The sequence below is a fragment of the Anopheles arabiensis genome, chromosome 3 (genome assembly GCF_016920715.1).
Source record: "Anopheles arabiensis isolate DONGOLA chromosome 3, AaraD3, whole genome shotgun sequence".
Lineage (NCBI taxonomy): Eukaryota > Metazoa > Arthropoda > Insecta > Diptera > Culicidae > Anopheles > Anopheles arabiensis.
Genome location: NC_053518.1, coordinates 94,536,803 through 94,554,350, shown reverse-complemented (window position 1 = coordinate 94,554,350; position 17,548 = coordinate 94,536,803). Strand labels below are relative to the sequence as shown.

The following is a 17,548-nucleotide window of genomic DNA, read 5'->3' as shown; positions in this document are numbered from 1 at the left end:
CAATGAAGTACACAAACAGGCACACACACACACACACTGGGCAGTGGATGATAGTGTGTGCGGGATCGGTGGGTGGACGCCCGCCGAGAAAATACATAACAAAGCGCGTGGACTGCAAATATATCAACGGCAAAGGCTCGTTCGAGTTCGGGTGCCGTGTGTGCCGCGGATTTTTATTTTCCCGATCCCCTATGCAATGTGTGTGTGTCGGTGGGTGTGGGTGATACTTTGGGTGCCATCCAGTCCTTCGACTTCTTTTTGTGGTGAGAAATAAAATCGCAACTGCAAAGGAAGCGCAAAAAGCCACACGGGAAAGCGGGGTTTTCCAGCGGGGTTTTTGTTTTTCTTTTTGCGTTTTCTCAGCTTCCGTGACTCTTTCTACTGCGCTTTATTCTTTGGGTGGCTTGGTGAAAACCCGGGTTTGGCTTCCAGCTTCTTTTTTGTCTTTTGGGCAATGAGATTTTGAGTTGATTTTCTCCTTCTTTATGGTGTGGTTCGCGAAATGCGCAACAACAAAAAACCTAGCGATCCTGATCAACAGCGAGATGTGCAAACGCTCGTCTCCTGTGTCCCCTTTTGAAGCCGGGGGGGGGGAGATAGAGGGGACGGAAGTGGAACTCGTGTTTGGACATACGCACACATATGTGAACAGGCCAAAGCCAAGGGCCACCTTTCGCAACAGTCGCCCAACAAGCAGCCGGCAGCTGGATGGCAATGAGATGCGATTTAATTTTTTCCCACTCCTCTTTCGAATTTGCATCGTTTTGCGCCGAGCTTGACGGAAATTTCGCGAATAATGAAGCCTCACAGTCTCTTCTTTACTGTTTGCATATAGAATGCTTTTCAGCCAAAAATGGTTATGTTCATTTCGTCGCGGTGATCGCCCATTCAGGAATGGAGTTTGATATGAAACATTTAGAAGTAAACATGTTTGCATTTTTTACCATCTTAGTGTTACATTCACGCCTTTTAGTATATTTTCAACATTTTTGAAACACATTCCCTTCTATTCCTATGCACAATACATTTCCTTTCTGTTAAATCGTAATATTCGCACATCTTGCCGGTGTTTTACTGTACAATCTACAGCGAATAGTTTGTGCGAGCACAGAGTACATGCGCAAGCATAATACATGTTTGTCCATAAACTACGATCAGGCCATTCCCCCTTGGTACCGCAATGCAATGTGCTCACAAAAAGCAGGATCAGAAAACCCATAAAAACAACCTCCCTTCATCAAGCCCCATAACGATGCAAACGATGTTACATTTTACAGGCGCGCACAAATTTCGGACGACGACGACGAGATATTAATTCATGCAAAGCATCTAGCCAGTGGAGAGAGGGAGAGGAGAAACAGAGAGAAAGAGCGAAAAATAACCAAATCCCGCTACGCCCAATCCAATCAAACTCGCGCATTGCACGGTTTTAGCAGGACACGCGGCATGATTCGCTCTGTTCCTGTGCAAAACAAAACCGCGCAGCAAAAAAAACCTTATTTTAGGACTCGCAGCGGCACTGCAAAAACAAAAATTGCCCAGAAAACTTCCCGAACGCCGGGGCCCGGGCACATCTAAGCTGCCATCAATATTCGCGAACACACGCGCCCGCCCAGCCTCCGCTCCAGCCTCCCGGCCAAATGTCGTTCGCCAAAACAACTTCTAAGCCAGCCACCGGGGTAGCTGCCAGTGTGCACGGGGAAAATTTGATAACGGCTGCAATATTTTGTCCGAATCACACCTTTGCAGGCGTGAAATATGGACACGCCGAAGGACACACACCACCACCCGGAGAAGCAGTGAAGTGGCACCACACACGAAACCCCACTTTACACACACTCTCCCCCCCATTCTCTTTTGAAACGGTGGCGGGAAAATCGAATGAAAATCTGTCTAGCGGAAACGTGGAAAATGTGTTTGAAAACGGCAACAAAAAAAGGAGCGTTGGTTGATGCAAATAATACACACACACACACACACACACACACACACACACACACACACACACACACACACACACACACAAGTGAGCAAAGTTTTGCCCCGCAAAAGCCCTCTCTGTGGAGATGGAACGGAACCAGCGATCCGGGAAGTGGCAGAAGGAGGGCACTGCGAGCATGCAGGCGAAAAGAAATTATGGCAAAAATGGAATTACGATCCTCCGCCCTGCTTACTCGTACACCCCTACTGTCCGCCCGCCAGTAAAGTAATGCACACCACCAAACAACAAACAAACTTACAAACAGAGAAACAGAAGAAAAAAATCAGGCACACACAGATATAAATTAAAACATCATCGCGCATAACTCTTTGCGCGCAAGGAGCAGCAGCCCAAGCACACGTGGCCTGCTGCGCTCGAGCTGCTTTTTGTGCGGAATGTTGGCTGGGCAGCGGTATCGATGCGCATGGAATGGGAAGACAAGCGTAAGAGACTGGCTGATGTTATTATTTTTTCGCCGTGAAACTGATGGTGGTGGGAGGATAGTTTTGGGGGGGGTGGGGGGGCATCCAGTTGCACTTTGTGGCACTAGGTAGTACCTTCCCCATTCTCTTTAGTAATAGGATAAGGGGTGATCGTTTTTATTTCCCCATTTTTCCACTGCTCTCTCTCTCTCTCGCTGGTGCTGCCGTTACTGTCCATATTGTACTTTACAACATCGTTCATATCGACAAAGTCGTTTCGGGGGATGATGGAGTGTAATGTGAGGGGAGGGAGTTGAAGTGATTTGCTATGCACTACCTCCAGCCTCCCGCCCGCCTTCTCCTGACCTGACTACATTACCAACGACGGTCAACGACGACACATCGTCGCGCAAAGTTCGCGCAAACGCTTCGACGCTGTAATGTGGCTGGTCTCACGCGCACTCTCACATGTCCACAGACGTGGAAGAGTTTCCTCGCATTAAAAAAAAAAGAATAGAAAAATAATCACAAACACACGGGGACGAGCAAAAAAATGCACTAAAGCGTGGGGTGGAGGAATGGGAGTCGAGCAAATAGAGAGAAAAAAAGTCAACGTAATAAAGCATTACCATTGCACACATTATAAACATCACCCATCGTACACGAGCAAAAGTAGAGAGAGAGAGAGAGAGAGAGAGAGAGAGAGAGAGAGAGAGAGAGAGAGAGTGCGAGGACGGAGGGTGGCCATTCCGGCACCCTCGATGGAATGAAAAAGTCAAATTCCCTTCTTTTGGCCGTCCCTTCCTTTCTCGCCGCCCCAACACAATGAAGCGGACGTGTCCTGTCAACGGGCGCTTTTTTTAATCGTCTTCGTCTACCACGGTGCGCATATATTGGATTGGAGTTTTCTATGCTTGCAGGAGGGTGGCGAGGTGCAGGTGAAGCGGAGGGGGGGGGGTTTTTCGCGACAACGACGGTGTGCGCGATGTCCGTCCGTTCCAACATCTGGTCATTTGCCTGGGCAGTGGCTGGACTTCCCATCCATCGTCTAACAAACGCGTCGTCGTCGTCTATCGTCGTCCATCGAACATAGCTATAGCGAACAAAATGAATGTCAACTCGGTGGGAGGACGGGGGTGGAAGGGTAGAAGGGGAGAGAAAAGGTAAATCGCGTCCTCGTTCGCGCCCTGTATTGGTCCGCCAGTGGTCCTGGGGGAACGACTTTTTTTTGCTCTTCTTAACCCTTGAATGTTTTCAATTCAAACATTCAATCACGGGAAAGCGTTTTACGCCAGCACAACTAAACGACGTGTCAATCGATTCCAATCGAACACAGTTTTGTGGGGCGCACGTTTACTTTGAATTCCATTGAAGTTGTGATTTATTGCACAATTTAACTTAACTGTTTCTAACTCACCAGTTCGTGCAAGTTGTACGCAAATGGCACACATTGACGCTACCTTCAGTCCCCTGCCAACGAAGGGTTAATTTACTCATTTGAATTTTTCCTGCACAAGGCAAAATGATTATTCTTTCCCATGTACAATGTACGGGGCAGTTTTGTTTTCGCTTCTTTGCTGTCCCTTCATCCCTCGGCTAAACACTCCTTCTTTCTAGTGCGCTTTTGTTCCATCGCAATTGCCTTCAACGTGCGCGCGTAATTTCGCGCGTTTCGTTTTCCAACTCTCCACTCTCCTCGCCGAAACCCTCGCGTTAGATTCAACTTTATTGTTGATCGTAATCAACATCAACATCGACTCATCTCCTTCGTTCGTGTTCTACCGTCTGTGGGGACGCGGCGAGAGAATGCAGTGGGTGTAAAAAACGAAGAAGAAAATAAAAATCTACACACACACACATCGCATCGGACAGAGACGTATGGTAACTGAATTTAAAACACCCACGCCTTATATCATTATGGCGATTATTATGCGACTGGATAAAGGTCTGCAGAGACAGGTGTAATGGCGAGGGGATCCTTTTTCTCTTTTTTTTTGTTCGTATGGCTCTGTTTCTCTCTGTCTCACTCACACTCGTTATATCTTTTGCGCTGATCTTTTCGAAGCTTACCTCATTTCCATTCCCGCGATGGACAGCGTCCATCTAGGTTACGGGGCGCATGAAGGGAGCACGGGGAAATCGCGTCCCCGCGTCGTTCATCAATACATACCACCCCCGGTTAGAGGGGGGAGTATATTGCACACGTAGTGCTGCACCCTGACGCGAACCTCAATCATCCTAACGCCTCGAATGGCAGGGACAACGATCCAGAACGAAAATCGTCCGAGCCATACTAGCGAGTAATCATGATTCCTGACGGCGCTGCCGCGCAAAGACGGGGAGGGAGCTCGGATAACGCGACTGCAAAAAAGTACCCTTATTTTTCTCTCACCCTTCCACACACACGCACACACACACAGAAATGGGTGGGATGTTTGAGTTTCTCACCATCCCGACGATAATCATATTTCTCTAGGCGCTTGCTGCTAGGCGAAAATATTTTACACAAACATACACATACGCACACACACACACGCCACCCCCCATTTTACATGGCCACCCCTTGCTAGACCGCGCGGAAGGCAATCACCGCTGTCCGTCACCATCCCCACCCCTTCTCCCGCCCTCTCTCATTATATCAGCAACTTATCGATGTTTTGCAATCCAACGATGCATCTGGCCCTGGGCCTGGGCCGTCCTTTTGCTCGTATCCTTGCACTAGAAAAGCGGCCGATTGAGGGAGAAGCAGCAAAGGGGTGCGCAAAGGTGGAGGGGTGAGACTACCATTGCATCCATCGCTGTGGAGTACACCGTGCGGACGGCTTAACCGGCTCCTCGTCCTTAACGCAGCGCTTGTGTAGTAGCCTCATCAGCTCGCGAGGGTTACAGCGAGAGAGCGAAAGAAAAACGATAGCAAAAAAATCGCAAATTTGCTGGAAAAAACGGGAGGAAAATTTCCACACACACACCTACACACGCGCTGGCATATGAAGTTACTTTGTGGGAGGAAATTGATGAAGGAGAATCGTTTGCCGCGGGTTGGGAAGGGAAACGGGGAAGGGAAGGAGACGCACCGGAGACTTAATAATGCTGCCGCTCTGGACATGGCTCTCGATGGTCCGGCCGACCGTCCATCCGTTCGCTCGTTCGCTCGTTCACTTCAACCGGGCCCGGGCAGCTCGGGCCAGTTCGTTCATTAATTTGGTGAAATAATTAAAATAGATTGGACCATCGTCATCGGGTCCGGCACCGGGTGAGAAGGTGAGGGAATGTGTTCCGGAGGGGAACGGGGGTCAATATGAGAGGAGTGGACAGAGCCCCAGCCCCGCGGTATATGGTATGGCGCACTGAAGTTAAAAATCAACTCATCACTAACTAAGGCCGATAAACATGTGCTGCTGGAAATATGGTTTGTGTGAGTGGGATATTTTTTCCCTTTCCATCTCTCTCTCTCTCTCCCTCTCTCTTTTTATTTCTAAGAGGGCAAGAAAGAGGGGCGAAACGAGTGTCAATAATATTATCGCTTCGAACCGTTTGGTGAACCCGGTGTGTCTCGATGTGAGTGTTTGCCCGTGCTGACGTTTGATTGCAGATTTTCCTTCTTTATGTTCGTGTTTTTCCACACACCCACACACACACACAAACACATACACGGTACCGCCATACGTTGAGTGGATAGGGTTCGAGGTGCCTTCAGGGTAAAATTTGGCACCCGGCGACTCGGTGTTAACCAAATAAGGCACTTTGTGTGTGTGTGTGCGTGTTTCGGTTGGTTTTCCACCCTGTGATATGAAAATTTTGAAATAAAAATTAAACGACGTTTAGTCTGTTCGGTTGCTTCCATCAAGCGGTTTTCTCTTCATTTCAATCATTTGCATATGAGATTGGCATTGTGGTAAAATGATTGTTTGATATGAACTTGTTCCTTATGCACAGATAGTATACAATAGTTTACGGAATATCAGTTTAATGTGATATTGTTAACATTCAACTAGATTTCTTATAAACGATTAGTTGCTTTTGCGAGGCATATACTTCAAAATCTCTTCAGCTGGTGAGATTCAACAAGTGGTTTAGTAAAATATGAAGACACGCCTTCCTTCGTGGGATACAGAAAAACATCCAGCATGAGATTCAACGGGAGTATTAAGGCATTAAAAAAGAGACAGAGTGAGAGAGAGCAAGAGATCACGTGTCTCTACTCTTTACTTATTTGACATACAAAGCAATGCGTTTTATGCTGTGTCCACAGTAACACATCTAATTTCATAAATTCAAATTAATTCTAAACGAAATGATACTTTAGTTGCTTTGTACATATTACCACAAAACTAACCCAATCTTCCTCCCTTTTCTGCCCCACAGAATAGAAGACGAAGTGAGCACTGTAGCCGGTCGAACAGTCCATTTCTCAACCCAACGCCGGCCGATCTAGAGGGCCGGTGTAGCAACAGCAGCAAACCGACGGGAATCCTGCGTACCGTCGCCCAGGACAAGATGTCACCACTCTCGATGCCCACCGGCCCGAGCGCCACATCGACGACGGCCGCCGCAGCCGCCGCAGCCGTGGCCGCCGCCCAAGTACACCTGAACGGAACTAGTGAGTACATATCGAACACCACCGCCTCCCGTGCATGTGCAACACCCACGAGCGAAGGTTAAGCTAACACCACGTTCCCTCTCTCCTGTACACCCCCCTCCCATTCCTTTCCAGTGCAAGACATGATCAATCTGCAGAAGCTGCAAAGCCTAGCCCAGCTAACGGGGGCAAGCGTTCTGGGGCCGAGTTTGGGGCTGCCGACGTCCCCGCTGCTGGGCAACTCTCCCCTCAACCTAAGCCTCTCGGGTCAGAACCACAGCCCGCAGGTGTTGGGGCTCGGGCCGGCTGCCCCAATTGCAGCGGCCGCACCCCAGATGCCTCAGCTGCTGCTCGCGTCCGGTCAGATAATGCAGGGCATTCAAGGTGCCCAGCTACTCATACCGACGTCTCAAGGTAATGCTCTCGCTGCTGAAAAGTGTCACTCCCACTAGGGGTACTACAGTACGCACTTGATCTATTCCGATCCTAGGCATTGCAACTCAAACCATCCTGACGATCCCGGTCGGACAGCAGGTGATATCCAACATGAGCAGTGAGGCGCTACTACAATCGCTGAACTTTAACAACTCGCTGAGCGAAACGCTTAGCTCGCAGGCGGCCCAGGCGGCCGCGGCTGCTGCTGCCGCCAGTGGTGGTCTGTTCGCTCCACCCAGGGATGCCCAGGGAACCGGGTCCGGTGGTGGGTTGCTTTCGACGCAGCTGCTCGGTTCGGCTGCTGGAGCGCACTCGCAACAACATTCCCCGAAAGGTTTGCACTACGCCAACCATCACCACCATCACCACCATCACCATGGAGATGTGAAGTTTAAGCCAAACGCTTCCTCCACCTCCTCCTCGTCCTGCTCCTCTTCGTCGGTCGTCGTATCGGGGGCGAGCTGTATGCCCTCGGTTCATGATACCCACCGGCAGCAACACCTTCCGCCCGGCCACTCGCTGTCGTCCGCGTCTGCCTCCTCCAACACGCTCGACCATCGTTCGGCGGTCGCTGGTCGCATGACACCGGACATGCATCGGGTGAAACTGCAGGCGGGCGACTCGCCGAAGCGAATCTCGCTCGTCGCATCCTCTCCACCCGTGTCAACCCATAGCCGACCGGCCAGCTACGCCTCCTGCTCGTCCTCACCGTACGACAAATCGATGACGCTGAAGCGTGCCCTTTCGCCGCCGGCCACCCTGAACTGTACCACGCCGAGCAGCAGCAGTAGCGGCAGCGGCCACTCCAGCAACGGCCATCTGCAGGTGAACGTCCACAGTGCCATCAGTGCGGCGAGTCCATGCTCTCCATCGGACGCCAGTGCAATCAACAGGTAGGCTTCAACGCTACAATCAATGCACGATCGATCGATTAACGTCTTCTGTTGGACTTTTGGGTCGATGTTTTTCATCTCCAGACTTGGTCTACCGACTGGTGGAGTGGATCTGCTCCCATCGAAGTCGAAACTATCGCCCGGTGGTTCGTCCAGCTCTGGCCTACCGCTCACCAAGGATCAACCTTCAAGTCATCCCCATGCGTCAGTCTCGCCATTGCACCACCATTCCTCCTCGGGACCGTCGGCACCGGGATCGACTGGTCGGCCAGGGTCCTGCGATCTGGAGCTGATAGAGCAGCATCAGCACCAACAGCAGCAGCATCACCGGGCTCCGTCGGCGGACGACCTGGAGCTAGAGAAACCGTCCACCGTCGGCAGTAGCAGCGGTACGGTGCATCAGCTACAGAAGCGATCCCATCACAGTGCAGCCAGCACGCCGCCACCGAAACTGAGCCCGGCCGGATCGACCGGTCGGCTATCGCACAGCGACGACGACGATGACGACGCATCGAACCACGAGTTTCTGGAAGAGCATCCAAGTAAGCCAAAGGTTTAGTTCTTCTGATTTTAGCTGTCAATTTTTCCATAGTTTCTAAGAACAGAGTATTTGCCAATGTAATAATCGTGTTAATGTGTTGGAATTGAACCAAGCGACTTGAAACTGAAATGAGTTGAAAAATGAGCTGCCCTCCGCTGTTTGCTCTCGATCAATCTCAATTAAATCGAGTCAGCGGACGTCATCGTACCCCGATCGTTAAATCTCGATCACAAGTGCTTCTACCCTTTCAAAAAATGAGGCACATTGTCGAACCTTGCCGTATCATAATTTACTCCATGTTGTCGTCTAACGGTTCTGTTCGAACGAAAGATTAAGTTCACTGTCCCTTCGGCCCTGCATTTACGTCATCGCACAAATAAGATCGACCCTCATTCCGTGCGGAAAACGGATTGCCGGCTGAAGCATATGTCATTCGTGTTCAATTCTTTACAAACTCGCCCCCGTTCCTGGGCCCTCCGTTCTTGGCTGCAGGCAGCAGCACCGGCAGCAGCGACACATCAGGGACAGCTTGAGCCCGGCTCCACGAGTCAATTAATTTGACATTCTTTATTAACGCTTAATTTACGCTAAACATTTCCCTTAATGTGCTTTATTAGTCGCGTTCCTGGTACTTTCGGAACGGGTCCGGCGACTCCAACGTGCGCGCTCGAGCGTCTTTTTACATTATACATGATTGTAGAACATTTGCTTCTGTGGCCACCGGTTGATTGGTATGTGGTGGGGTTTTGGGATGGGGTTGGGCTTGCCAATAACGCGAGTTCAATAATATCACTCTTTCGCTCTCTGTCTCTTGCTCGCGTATCGCGTTCCCACTCCGGTCACAGCTTCCACCCTTGTGCCAGTGTGACTTGGTTGGTCTTGGTCTATATTGGTTTAATTTTCTTTACCTCCACTCTCTCTCTCTCTCTCACTCTCTCTTTCTCCCCCATCTTCTTTGTCCGCGTTCCATCGGCTCCAGATGAGTTAACAATCAATCAAACTAATTGCAACGTGGTGGACGGTATCGATCTGGACGACATCAAGGAGTTCGCCAAGGCGTTCAAACTGCGGCGACTGTCGCTCGGGCTCACGCAAACCCAGGTCGGCCAGGCGCTGTCCGTCACCGAGGGACCTGCCTACAGCCAGAGTGCCATCTGCAGGTAAAAATGCTTTAATTATTATTCACTCAAGAGACTTGCATTAATTAGGGATGGTTAGGGCAATTTGTACAATAACCAAGTTTAAGATCAAAACATTGTTTTCGAACACAAAAAGACAACTGAAAAAAGTATAATCTCTTGAACAAAGCTAACTTTAATCAAGTAATCAACTTTAGTACATCATTAAGAGCGACACGTTTTTTGGCCTATTCAAAATTATTCCCATTGCCCAAAAACATGCATATATTTATGTATCCGACCGGTTAACACACACGTTGCCAGGACATTGTTTCGTTCCGCTTAGCATTTCGGACAACGGCTCACAACGGTTCGCTGGGTTCCGGGCGCGGCTTCGAGGTTAATCGACATTAATTAACCAACCGACCGACGCGACCGCCGCGACCGACGCGAGTCCGTTGTCCGGCAGGCTCTTGGCAACGGACGTTCCGAACAAAACCGAAAGCATCCGTTACACGCTGTACTTATCGTTTGTTTCTTTCCATTGTTTCTTCCTTTTCTTCTTGGTTCCTTTTCTTTCTTGGTTTGGTTTTTGCCAACAAACAAACAAACAAACAAAACCATGCTCATAAAAATAAATCAAACAAACACGTGATGTTGCCATCCCCCGCCCAAAACTGCCAAACCTCGTGAACTGCGCCGCTGACACACCGAAACGAATCAACACACATGTACCAACACACCAACACATACATACTTTATTCATACACACACACACACACACACACACACACACATACGCACACAAAACCAGTGCTCTCGCCGCCCAGATGTATTGTGCAGCGCAACTTTCATCGCAGCAGCAGCAAATGTATGTATTAATTGATATCAATATGGTAGCAATATTCCGTTTTTTTCTGCTTTCTTTGCTCTTGTTTTGTTCCTTTCACCCTTCCTTACCCCCTTTTACTTTGTACGCTTGGCTGTGTTAACCCACACACACACATTTTCAGTTTCAATTGGCTTTTGGTTTTATATGCTCTCCGCACAGCGGTGGTGTAGTAGCAGCATGCAGTAGTTAAGCATGCATCTATAGATATCAATCGAACCACACTAACACATCCCTCAAAGGTAAGATTCGTCGCCTCCCGCCTACTGCTTTCCTCCATCTCTCCCGCCCAACCCTGCCCTTGCACACGATGGCGCACCGTATTCGGCTCACCCCGGGTCCCGCATTCCATGCCCGGTTAAACGAACGAAATTAAAAACCATTAACATTTTAATGAGCGTAAATCAAACCGACATCGGGTTTAATTTTCGAGCATCGATCATCAATCGAGCGCCGTCCTTCGGGAGCAGTTAAACAATGTTAGCGAGCGAAAGCAACAACAAGAAGCTGGTTATTCGCAATCTCTTTTATGTACCACTTTATGCAAGTAGATGTAGTTTTGTCGTGCTGTTGTTTACTTCATACGATCCTTTTCTATTGACCAGCAAAGGTAAGCGTAAGTGTTCCCATGTTCCTTGTTATTTTTATTTCTTTTTCGCTATTTTACTTTTTTGTTTTGTACTTTTCGTATTGTTTTAACTTTATTTTATCGATTGGCCAGTGAGTTATGTATCTTTATTTATTCACTTTTCTTTAGTATGGCTCTCTTCTTTTCGCCCGTCGTTTAACATTTGCAAACACTTAACAAATTTGATCAATGTCCTGGCAATCTTTTATACCCTACTTCCTTCTCCCTCTTACTCTCTCTCTCTCTCTCTCCTGTTCCCCTTCTATAGATTGGCTGTAAACTAACACTAGGGTACTGTGTTACTGTTTCGTATGGTTTTATTGGTATTCATTTTCTGTTCTAGTTATCTTGTTTACACACTCGTTTCAACACTTATACGTTCTTTTCTTTACACACTTGTTTTCTTTTTTCTTTTTTCTTTCCACTCAACCCACCCACGTCCACGTCGGGGCAGGTTTGAAAAGTTAGACATTACTCCCAAAAGCGCACAAAAAATCAAACCCGTGCTCGAGCGCTGGATGAAGGAGGCGGAAGAAAGGTAAGCACTCGATCGGTTAGTGAGTAGCGTTGCAAATGCACCATTATTTAAGCTAGAAGCTGCCGAAACAGGCAACATTTCATCTATTTAATGCACGCTTCCGTTTTCTTTTTATTCTCTCTCTCTCTCTCCTCTCTTTTCGAACTCTGTTGTGTGGGTTGTGTGGCTTTTGCTGTGTCATTTCGCCTTTCCCTTTTCAAATAAACCACGTTCACAGTCATTCATCTAGGTACAAATCGGGCCAAAACCACGTGCCAGACTTTATCGGTGTGGAACCGTCCAAGAAGCGGAAACGAAGGACGTCCTTTACGCCGCAAGCGCTCGAGCTGCTGAACGGACACTTCGAGCGCAACACGCATCCTTCCGGTAAGGGTTGACGACCATAAGCGGCTGCGTAAAGCATACACTAAAATTAACCACAAAACGCATCTTGCAGGAACGGAAATTACCGGCCTAGCCCATCAGCTCGGGTACGAGCGGGAAGTTATACGCATCTGGTTCTGCAACAAACGCCAAGCGCTCAAGAACACCGTGCGGATGATGTCGAAGAGCTTCAAGATGGAGAATACTTAAACAAAAAACTACACACACACACACACACACACATCATCCAAACCGTGCCCGCGGGACAGACAACTTTAATCGCGAACCGTAGCCATATAAAATAAGGTGCCATTCCGATATTTGAATATTGTATAGTTATGTAGGATATACGGTAGCATGATATTCTAGGAGATACGTACGTAATGAGAGTGATCGTGGCGATATAGGATTGTTTTGCTTTAGTTTTGTTCTGTTTTCCCGGACGACCCTCACTGTGACACAAACAAGGCTTTGCTTCAGATTGGAAATGACCTTCGGTTTTTTGCCTTCCCACCGTTTCTGGTTCCACAAACACATTCCAAGCTGTCAGATAGGAAAAAGTGTAGAGAGCTAACGACAGCGGAGTAGTAATGTTGAGTTTATCTCGAAATATGTTGCACCATTGCACAACACACTCCTCCCTTGATAATTGTTTTGTAACATTCGTCGATCGATTCTGTTTGCTTCGCATCTTGTGTGAACTCGTGAAACCAAAGTTCCTAATCTTTATAGTAAGACAACCAGCACACAGAAACCACGTAAAAGAGCAAACACACCCATTGAACACAACACATTGTCAGCAAAACCCCAGATGGAAAGCGACCTTTCCTACACACAACCCAACTCATAGCTGCTGGAAACTATCTGTACATGATAACTATCGAAAAATGAAGACAAAATCTCCTTATCTCTCTCTCTCTGAGATACCGTCGTTGGTGTAAAGTATCGCTCTGATTGGAACACTGTAGTTGTAAATCAACCCAATAGCCGTGAGTGTGTAATAATTGTATAAAACAAAACCACAGAAGAAAATCGTCGTATCACAAATGAAATTCGTGCAGTTATCGATCCACTTTCGAGGCGTTTTGTATATTGATTTGTATTAACAAACAGCACAGATGTTGTACAACAAATATCTAGTACCGATTAGCAAGAGCAAACCGTATCTATTTGTTGTGAGCCAATGAAATTATTATTCGTACCGATGAGCATTCATCCCACTACAACAAACGTATCTCAGCGATCGGTGTAAAATGTATGAATTTTATGTTTGCAAGTAACGCTTGTCCCACGAAACCATGAAGAATCTATATCTGTTGGGTAGGAAAATGTGTCAAATAAACATAAAGGAACAAAGTCTACAGAGAGGCAGCAGAATCACAAACAGCAACACACCATAGAACAGGAAACGACAAATGCTATGCACCTTATACTATAAACACGAGAGGATCACACGTGGAAGAGTCCAATTAACTGTTTGAAATCATCCCATGAAGCGCCAAACAAGCACCGTCAAGTGTGTGGAAAAGATTGAATAAAACTCATTAATAATCGGAACTCGAATCGGAGGGTAAAGAAAGCTGATGATCAGTGTCACGTTGTCACAGGGACGAAGCTGTACGAGTTAAGCAAGAGGTGCAATTTGAGCAGTGTAATGGGCCGGGTCGTCATATCAAGCCAAGAGCGTTAAAATGTAAGATTTAAGGCACCCCCTGTACGAGAGTAATAATTAAAGAACCTATGAAAAATACATTTTGCAATGCAATATTTTGTAAAAGTCGTGTGCGATATGATCACTGTGTATCGAAGCTGAACAACAACAACAACAAACCAAACATATATCCGAACAAAATCATTATTCTGACAACAATTTGTGAGTATCGTTAACAGTACGTGGCGAACATTACAATCTAATTTCACATGGAAATGTCCAAAAAGCCTTAATAACGCCTGGAGTCTTCTCACAACTTTTTAGCTGCGTACAGTAGTTTTTGAAAAGGCAAGCTCGTATAAAGTACGCAGCCGTTTTACGGTTATGTTTGAGCTTTCGATTTTCGTTTATCCTTTGCAAGCACTTGATAGATACCATACAGAAAGGAACAGTGGCAAAGGATTCTCAGTCGTTCCGACTATCCTTTACAATTTGTAATTCAGCTATCGTGCGGTTCTTGATCAACAGCTTCAAAGCGCTTTCCGGGATCTATGCGCTTTGCTCGATGTTCCATAAACTCTATTGCTCCGTACCTTGAAGGAAAGAGAAAATATGTTTTATTGAAAGCTTAGGCAAGCGCACACCATCATTGCTAGTTACCCGATCGTGCCAACAATCATCACGCCGAGCACAAACAGCAGCTTGTGGAAGGTGGGGAAGAACGAACTGGCTGAGTACATGATTACCGAGCCGCAAGCTTCCCATAATCGAAAGTTACTGAACGCAGCCTCCTCCTTGCCCGGGAACAGAACACCGCTCAGTGCTATAACGGCGAGAGCGCAAGAAGAGAGAGAGGGAAAGAGAGAGAACAATCACACAACCGCGATGAGAATTCGAATGCCACAAAAGAGGGTGAACAAAAACGTTCGTACAATTGATTTGAATCAGCCAGACACCGTCCGCCAATCCCCAGCAGGCGACGATTATCGAATACTTGTAATACTCGTCGGTCGGTGTCCACAGCAGCATGAACACGATTAGCGCCGCGTGGAACAGGCACGTCACCAGAATGAGCAGCCGGCGGCCAAGGTGCTTCGTGATGTACGGAGTGCAGGCGGCAGCGACGGCATTCGCCAACCCGAAGCTTATCATCGCGTAACCGATGTAGCTAATGCCGAGCCCGCAAGCAACGAAAGACTGCAACGAATGGAAGATTATGACAGCGAGCGCTTGTTAGTGACTGTTGTTTGGATGAACAATCGCAGCTGCAGATGGCGTTACCTTTGTGAAATCGGCCGTTATGAACGCTTGCTCTATGCCGATGAATGCGGTGATCGGTATCAGCAGTAGCTGATACTTGTGACCAAGGTGACGCAAGGTGATGACAAGTGTGTTCATGCCGGACGTTCGATTATCGGGCGCTTTGCGCACCATATTGTATCTGGAAATAGTGTAGAAATATTGACCTACAGCTCGGCATTGGAATTTGCCTCCTGCCTTACCTTTTGAGGGAATCCACACCCAGCGCCACGGAAATGGATGCCGCCACCATGCACGCCAGAAAGATACCGGTCAGACGGTTCAGCTGCTCCGGTTCGGGCCGTTTTAGGTCAATTGCAGTCTGTGCCTCCTGGTGGATCGGTGCAGCATAGTTTGCACCGCACGTTGCAGATATATTCACGCTCGATTCGATCACGCTACCATTCACCGGCGCCGATTCAGTCTCCCCGTAGGACAGCACTGCAAAGAGAGCGGGATTAATTCGACTTGCTAATTCAGCTCAAGGTAATCACTTAGACCCGACAGAGCAGGCGACGAACCGGTGAACGATATCAAATTGCCCAGCACTTGTGCCAGCTGGTAAAACACGAAGAACAAGCTGAAGAACTTTACGATCAGATAGTCGGTGCGGACCTTGCGCCGCGTGGCAATGCTGAACGCTTCCGCTATGATCGAGAGGTAGGTACACTTGGCACACCAGAGCGGCCCACCGCCGAACCCAACGGCCAGCCCACTCGGTATGAGCGTGGCAAACGACGGGTAGAACTGGGCCGCAATGTACGGCATGTAGGCAACGAACGACACCACGATCGTCCACTTGCACCCCAGCAGCCTGTTAAATAGAAGATACAATTTTTAAAAAACATCCTTCAAGCACTCCACCCACTTTCGTACCCAATCACCAGCACCGGTAGGAAGAGGTTGGACAAAATCAACGACCCATAGATGCAGGCCAGTGTGTACGCTCCCAGCGATCCATCGTTGTGCAGTGAGCTCTGCAAGTTAGACGTCCCATGGAACGCGGTAAAGTGTATCATGAACGCAATCCCTAGCACGGCAATGTTCTTCACAATGCGCCATTTCTCCCGCGGGCCTAACTTTTCGATCGCTTCCAGCGCGACACTGTCCGTTGGCACTCCTTCCTGCATTGTTTTGTTGTGGTGTGGTGCAGGAAAAACAGTCAAAGATAAACACTAACGCTCACTTTCAAACACTCCAAACACAAGCCAATTAGCACCCGACCGGGGGCAACGTTAAGCTCGTACTAACTCAAGTTCTCGCGTGCGGGCGCGCGCGCGCTCAAAGCTCAATCGGCTCAGTTAGTGGGGGTCTCCCGCTCATTCACTTATGCAACTGATTAAAACAGGTTTCTAAAAAAACTTCTCGTCCGGTTTCGGGGGACCCAAAGCGAGGACCCCCATTTGGTGCGAAGCTGCCCCTTTGACAAGGTCAAGCACGGGTGGGAGCTTGACTTTTACTAATCCGGGTGGCATAAATTCGTTCGATACTGGGCGGAAGGGGAGAAGGAGGGGTATTTTTATGGACCGTCGCTGAATCAGCGCTGAGATGAAGAATTTAAATATATTCTCCGGAACAGGTTAATGTTCGGATTCTCGACATCGCATTTGAATTCATTAACGCGTCTCAAGATCAGACGCGTTCGTTGGCGCGATAGCGGTTGGGGCCGGCATGCTTCCTTGCAGTTGTTATTTATAAGCTCGCACACACAGGACTAATTTCATTTTAATTACATTCAGTGCATGAGGTAGCTCGAAACGATCAACTCGAATGTCCCGTTATCGGTTGAGGATGGAATTTGAATTGAAGGCTGTGTCCATGTCACTGCTCACCAAGCAGAGCGACTTTTAAAGCACTTATTTACGTTACAACTAACTATTTAATTTCCTGTAATAAAGTTCATATGAATTCAAACACGCCATCGAAAACCAAAACAAGGGCGCTGTGCATGCATTTCTGGCTAGCGCCCTCTTTCGTTCGGTATCAGAAGCAGGCCATTTCCATTGTGGAACAAACCACGCCCACTTCTCAAATCTAAGAATCAACATAAAAACGTGGATGGTGCCAGTTGAGATTCGTGCTTGACCATTCGTTACATCATCGGTCAAATTAGGATTTTACATTTTTTAAAATTAAACAAACAAAAACAATGCATTGAACGCAAATGCTTATGGGAATATGCTTATTCTCAAGACTTGTATAAATTGAGGA

General features: G+C 47.9%; 2 protein-coding genes across 6 annotated transcripts in view; one reads left to right on the top strand and one right to left on the bottom strand.

Annotated features, from left to right (window-relative positions):
* Positions 1–12,621, top strand: part of LOC120904306 (POU domain, class 6, transcription factor 2-like) — a 51,853-nt gene extending 39,232 nt beyond the window's left edge. The window contains exons 3-11 of one of the 5 annotated variants that reach the window (XM_040314207.1): positions 6,769–7,003; positions 7,118–7,396; positions 7,473–8,310; positions 8,395–8,852; positions 9,831–10,011; positions 10,784–10,840; positions 11,941–12,024; positions 12,254–12,390; positions 12,461–12,621. In XM_040314207.1, coding sequence (XP_040170141.1) covers positions 6,769–7,003; positions 7,118–7,396; positions 7,473–8,310; positions 8,395–8,852; positions 9,831–10,011; positions 10,784–10,840; positions 11,941–12,024; positions 12,254–12,390; positions 12,461–12,597 — 2,406 coding nt within the window. In that variant the 3' untranslated portion in view covers positions 12,598–12,621. Of the gene's footprint in view, positions 1–6,768; positions 7,004–7,117; positions 7,397–7,472; positions 8,311–8,394; positions 8,853–9,830; positions 10,012–10,783; positions 10,841–11,940; positions 12,025–12,241; positions 12,391–12,460 lie in introns of all 5 variants that reach the window. The other 4 variants (XM_040314206.1, XM_040314208.1, XM_040314210.1 and 1 more) reach the window with 4 other exon arrangements.
* Positions 12,622–14,224: 1,603 nt separating this feature from the next.
* Positions 14,225–16,604, bottom strand: LOC120904307 (UNC93-like protein). Its single transcript, XM_040314211.1, has 7 exons — positions 16,214–16,604; positions 15,859–16,151; positions 15,541–15,778; positions 15,320–15,479; positions 14,971–15,235; positions 14,699–14,861; positions 14,225–14,631 (listed from the first exon to the last, which is right to left on the bottom strand). Exons 1-7 carry the CDS (start codon positions 16,465–16,467, stop codon positions 14,538–14,540), a joined length of 1,467 nt encoding a protein of 488 aa, XP_040170145.1. The 5' UTR covers positions 16,468–16,604; the 3' UTR covers positions 14,225–14,537.
* Between the last annotated feature and the right edge of the window lie 944 nt (positions 16,605–17,548).

Bases quoted from the DNA above. Each gene is read 5' to 3' on its own strand.
- LOC120904307 (XM_040314211.1), bottom strand. From the start codon at position 16,467: ATGCAGGAAGGAGTGCCAACGGACAGTGTCGCGCTGGAAGCGATCGAA. The intron at 14,862-14,970 runs GTACGAACGTTT...TCGCCGTTATAG, and splicing joins CTGGCTGATTCAAATCAATT to CACTGAGCGGTGTTCTGTTC. The intron at 14,632-14,698 runs GTAACTAGCAAT...CTTTCCTTCAAG, and splicing joins ATGATTGTTGGCACGATCGG to GTACGGAGCAATAGAGTTTA.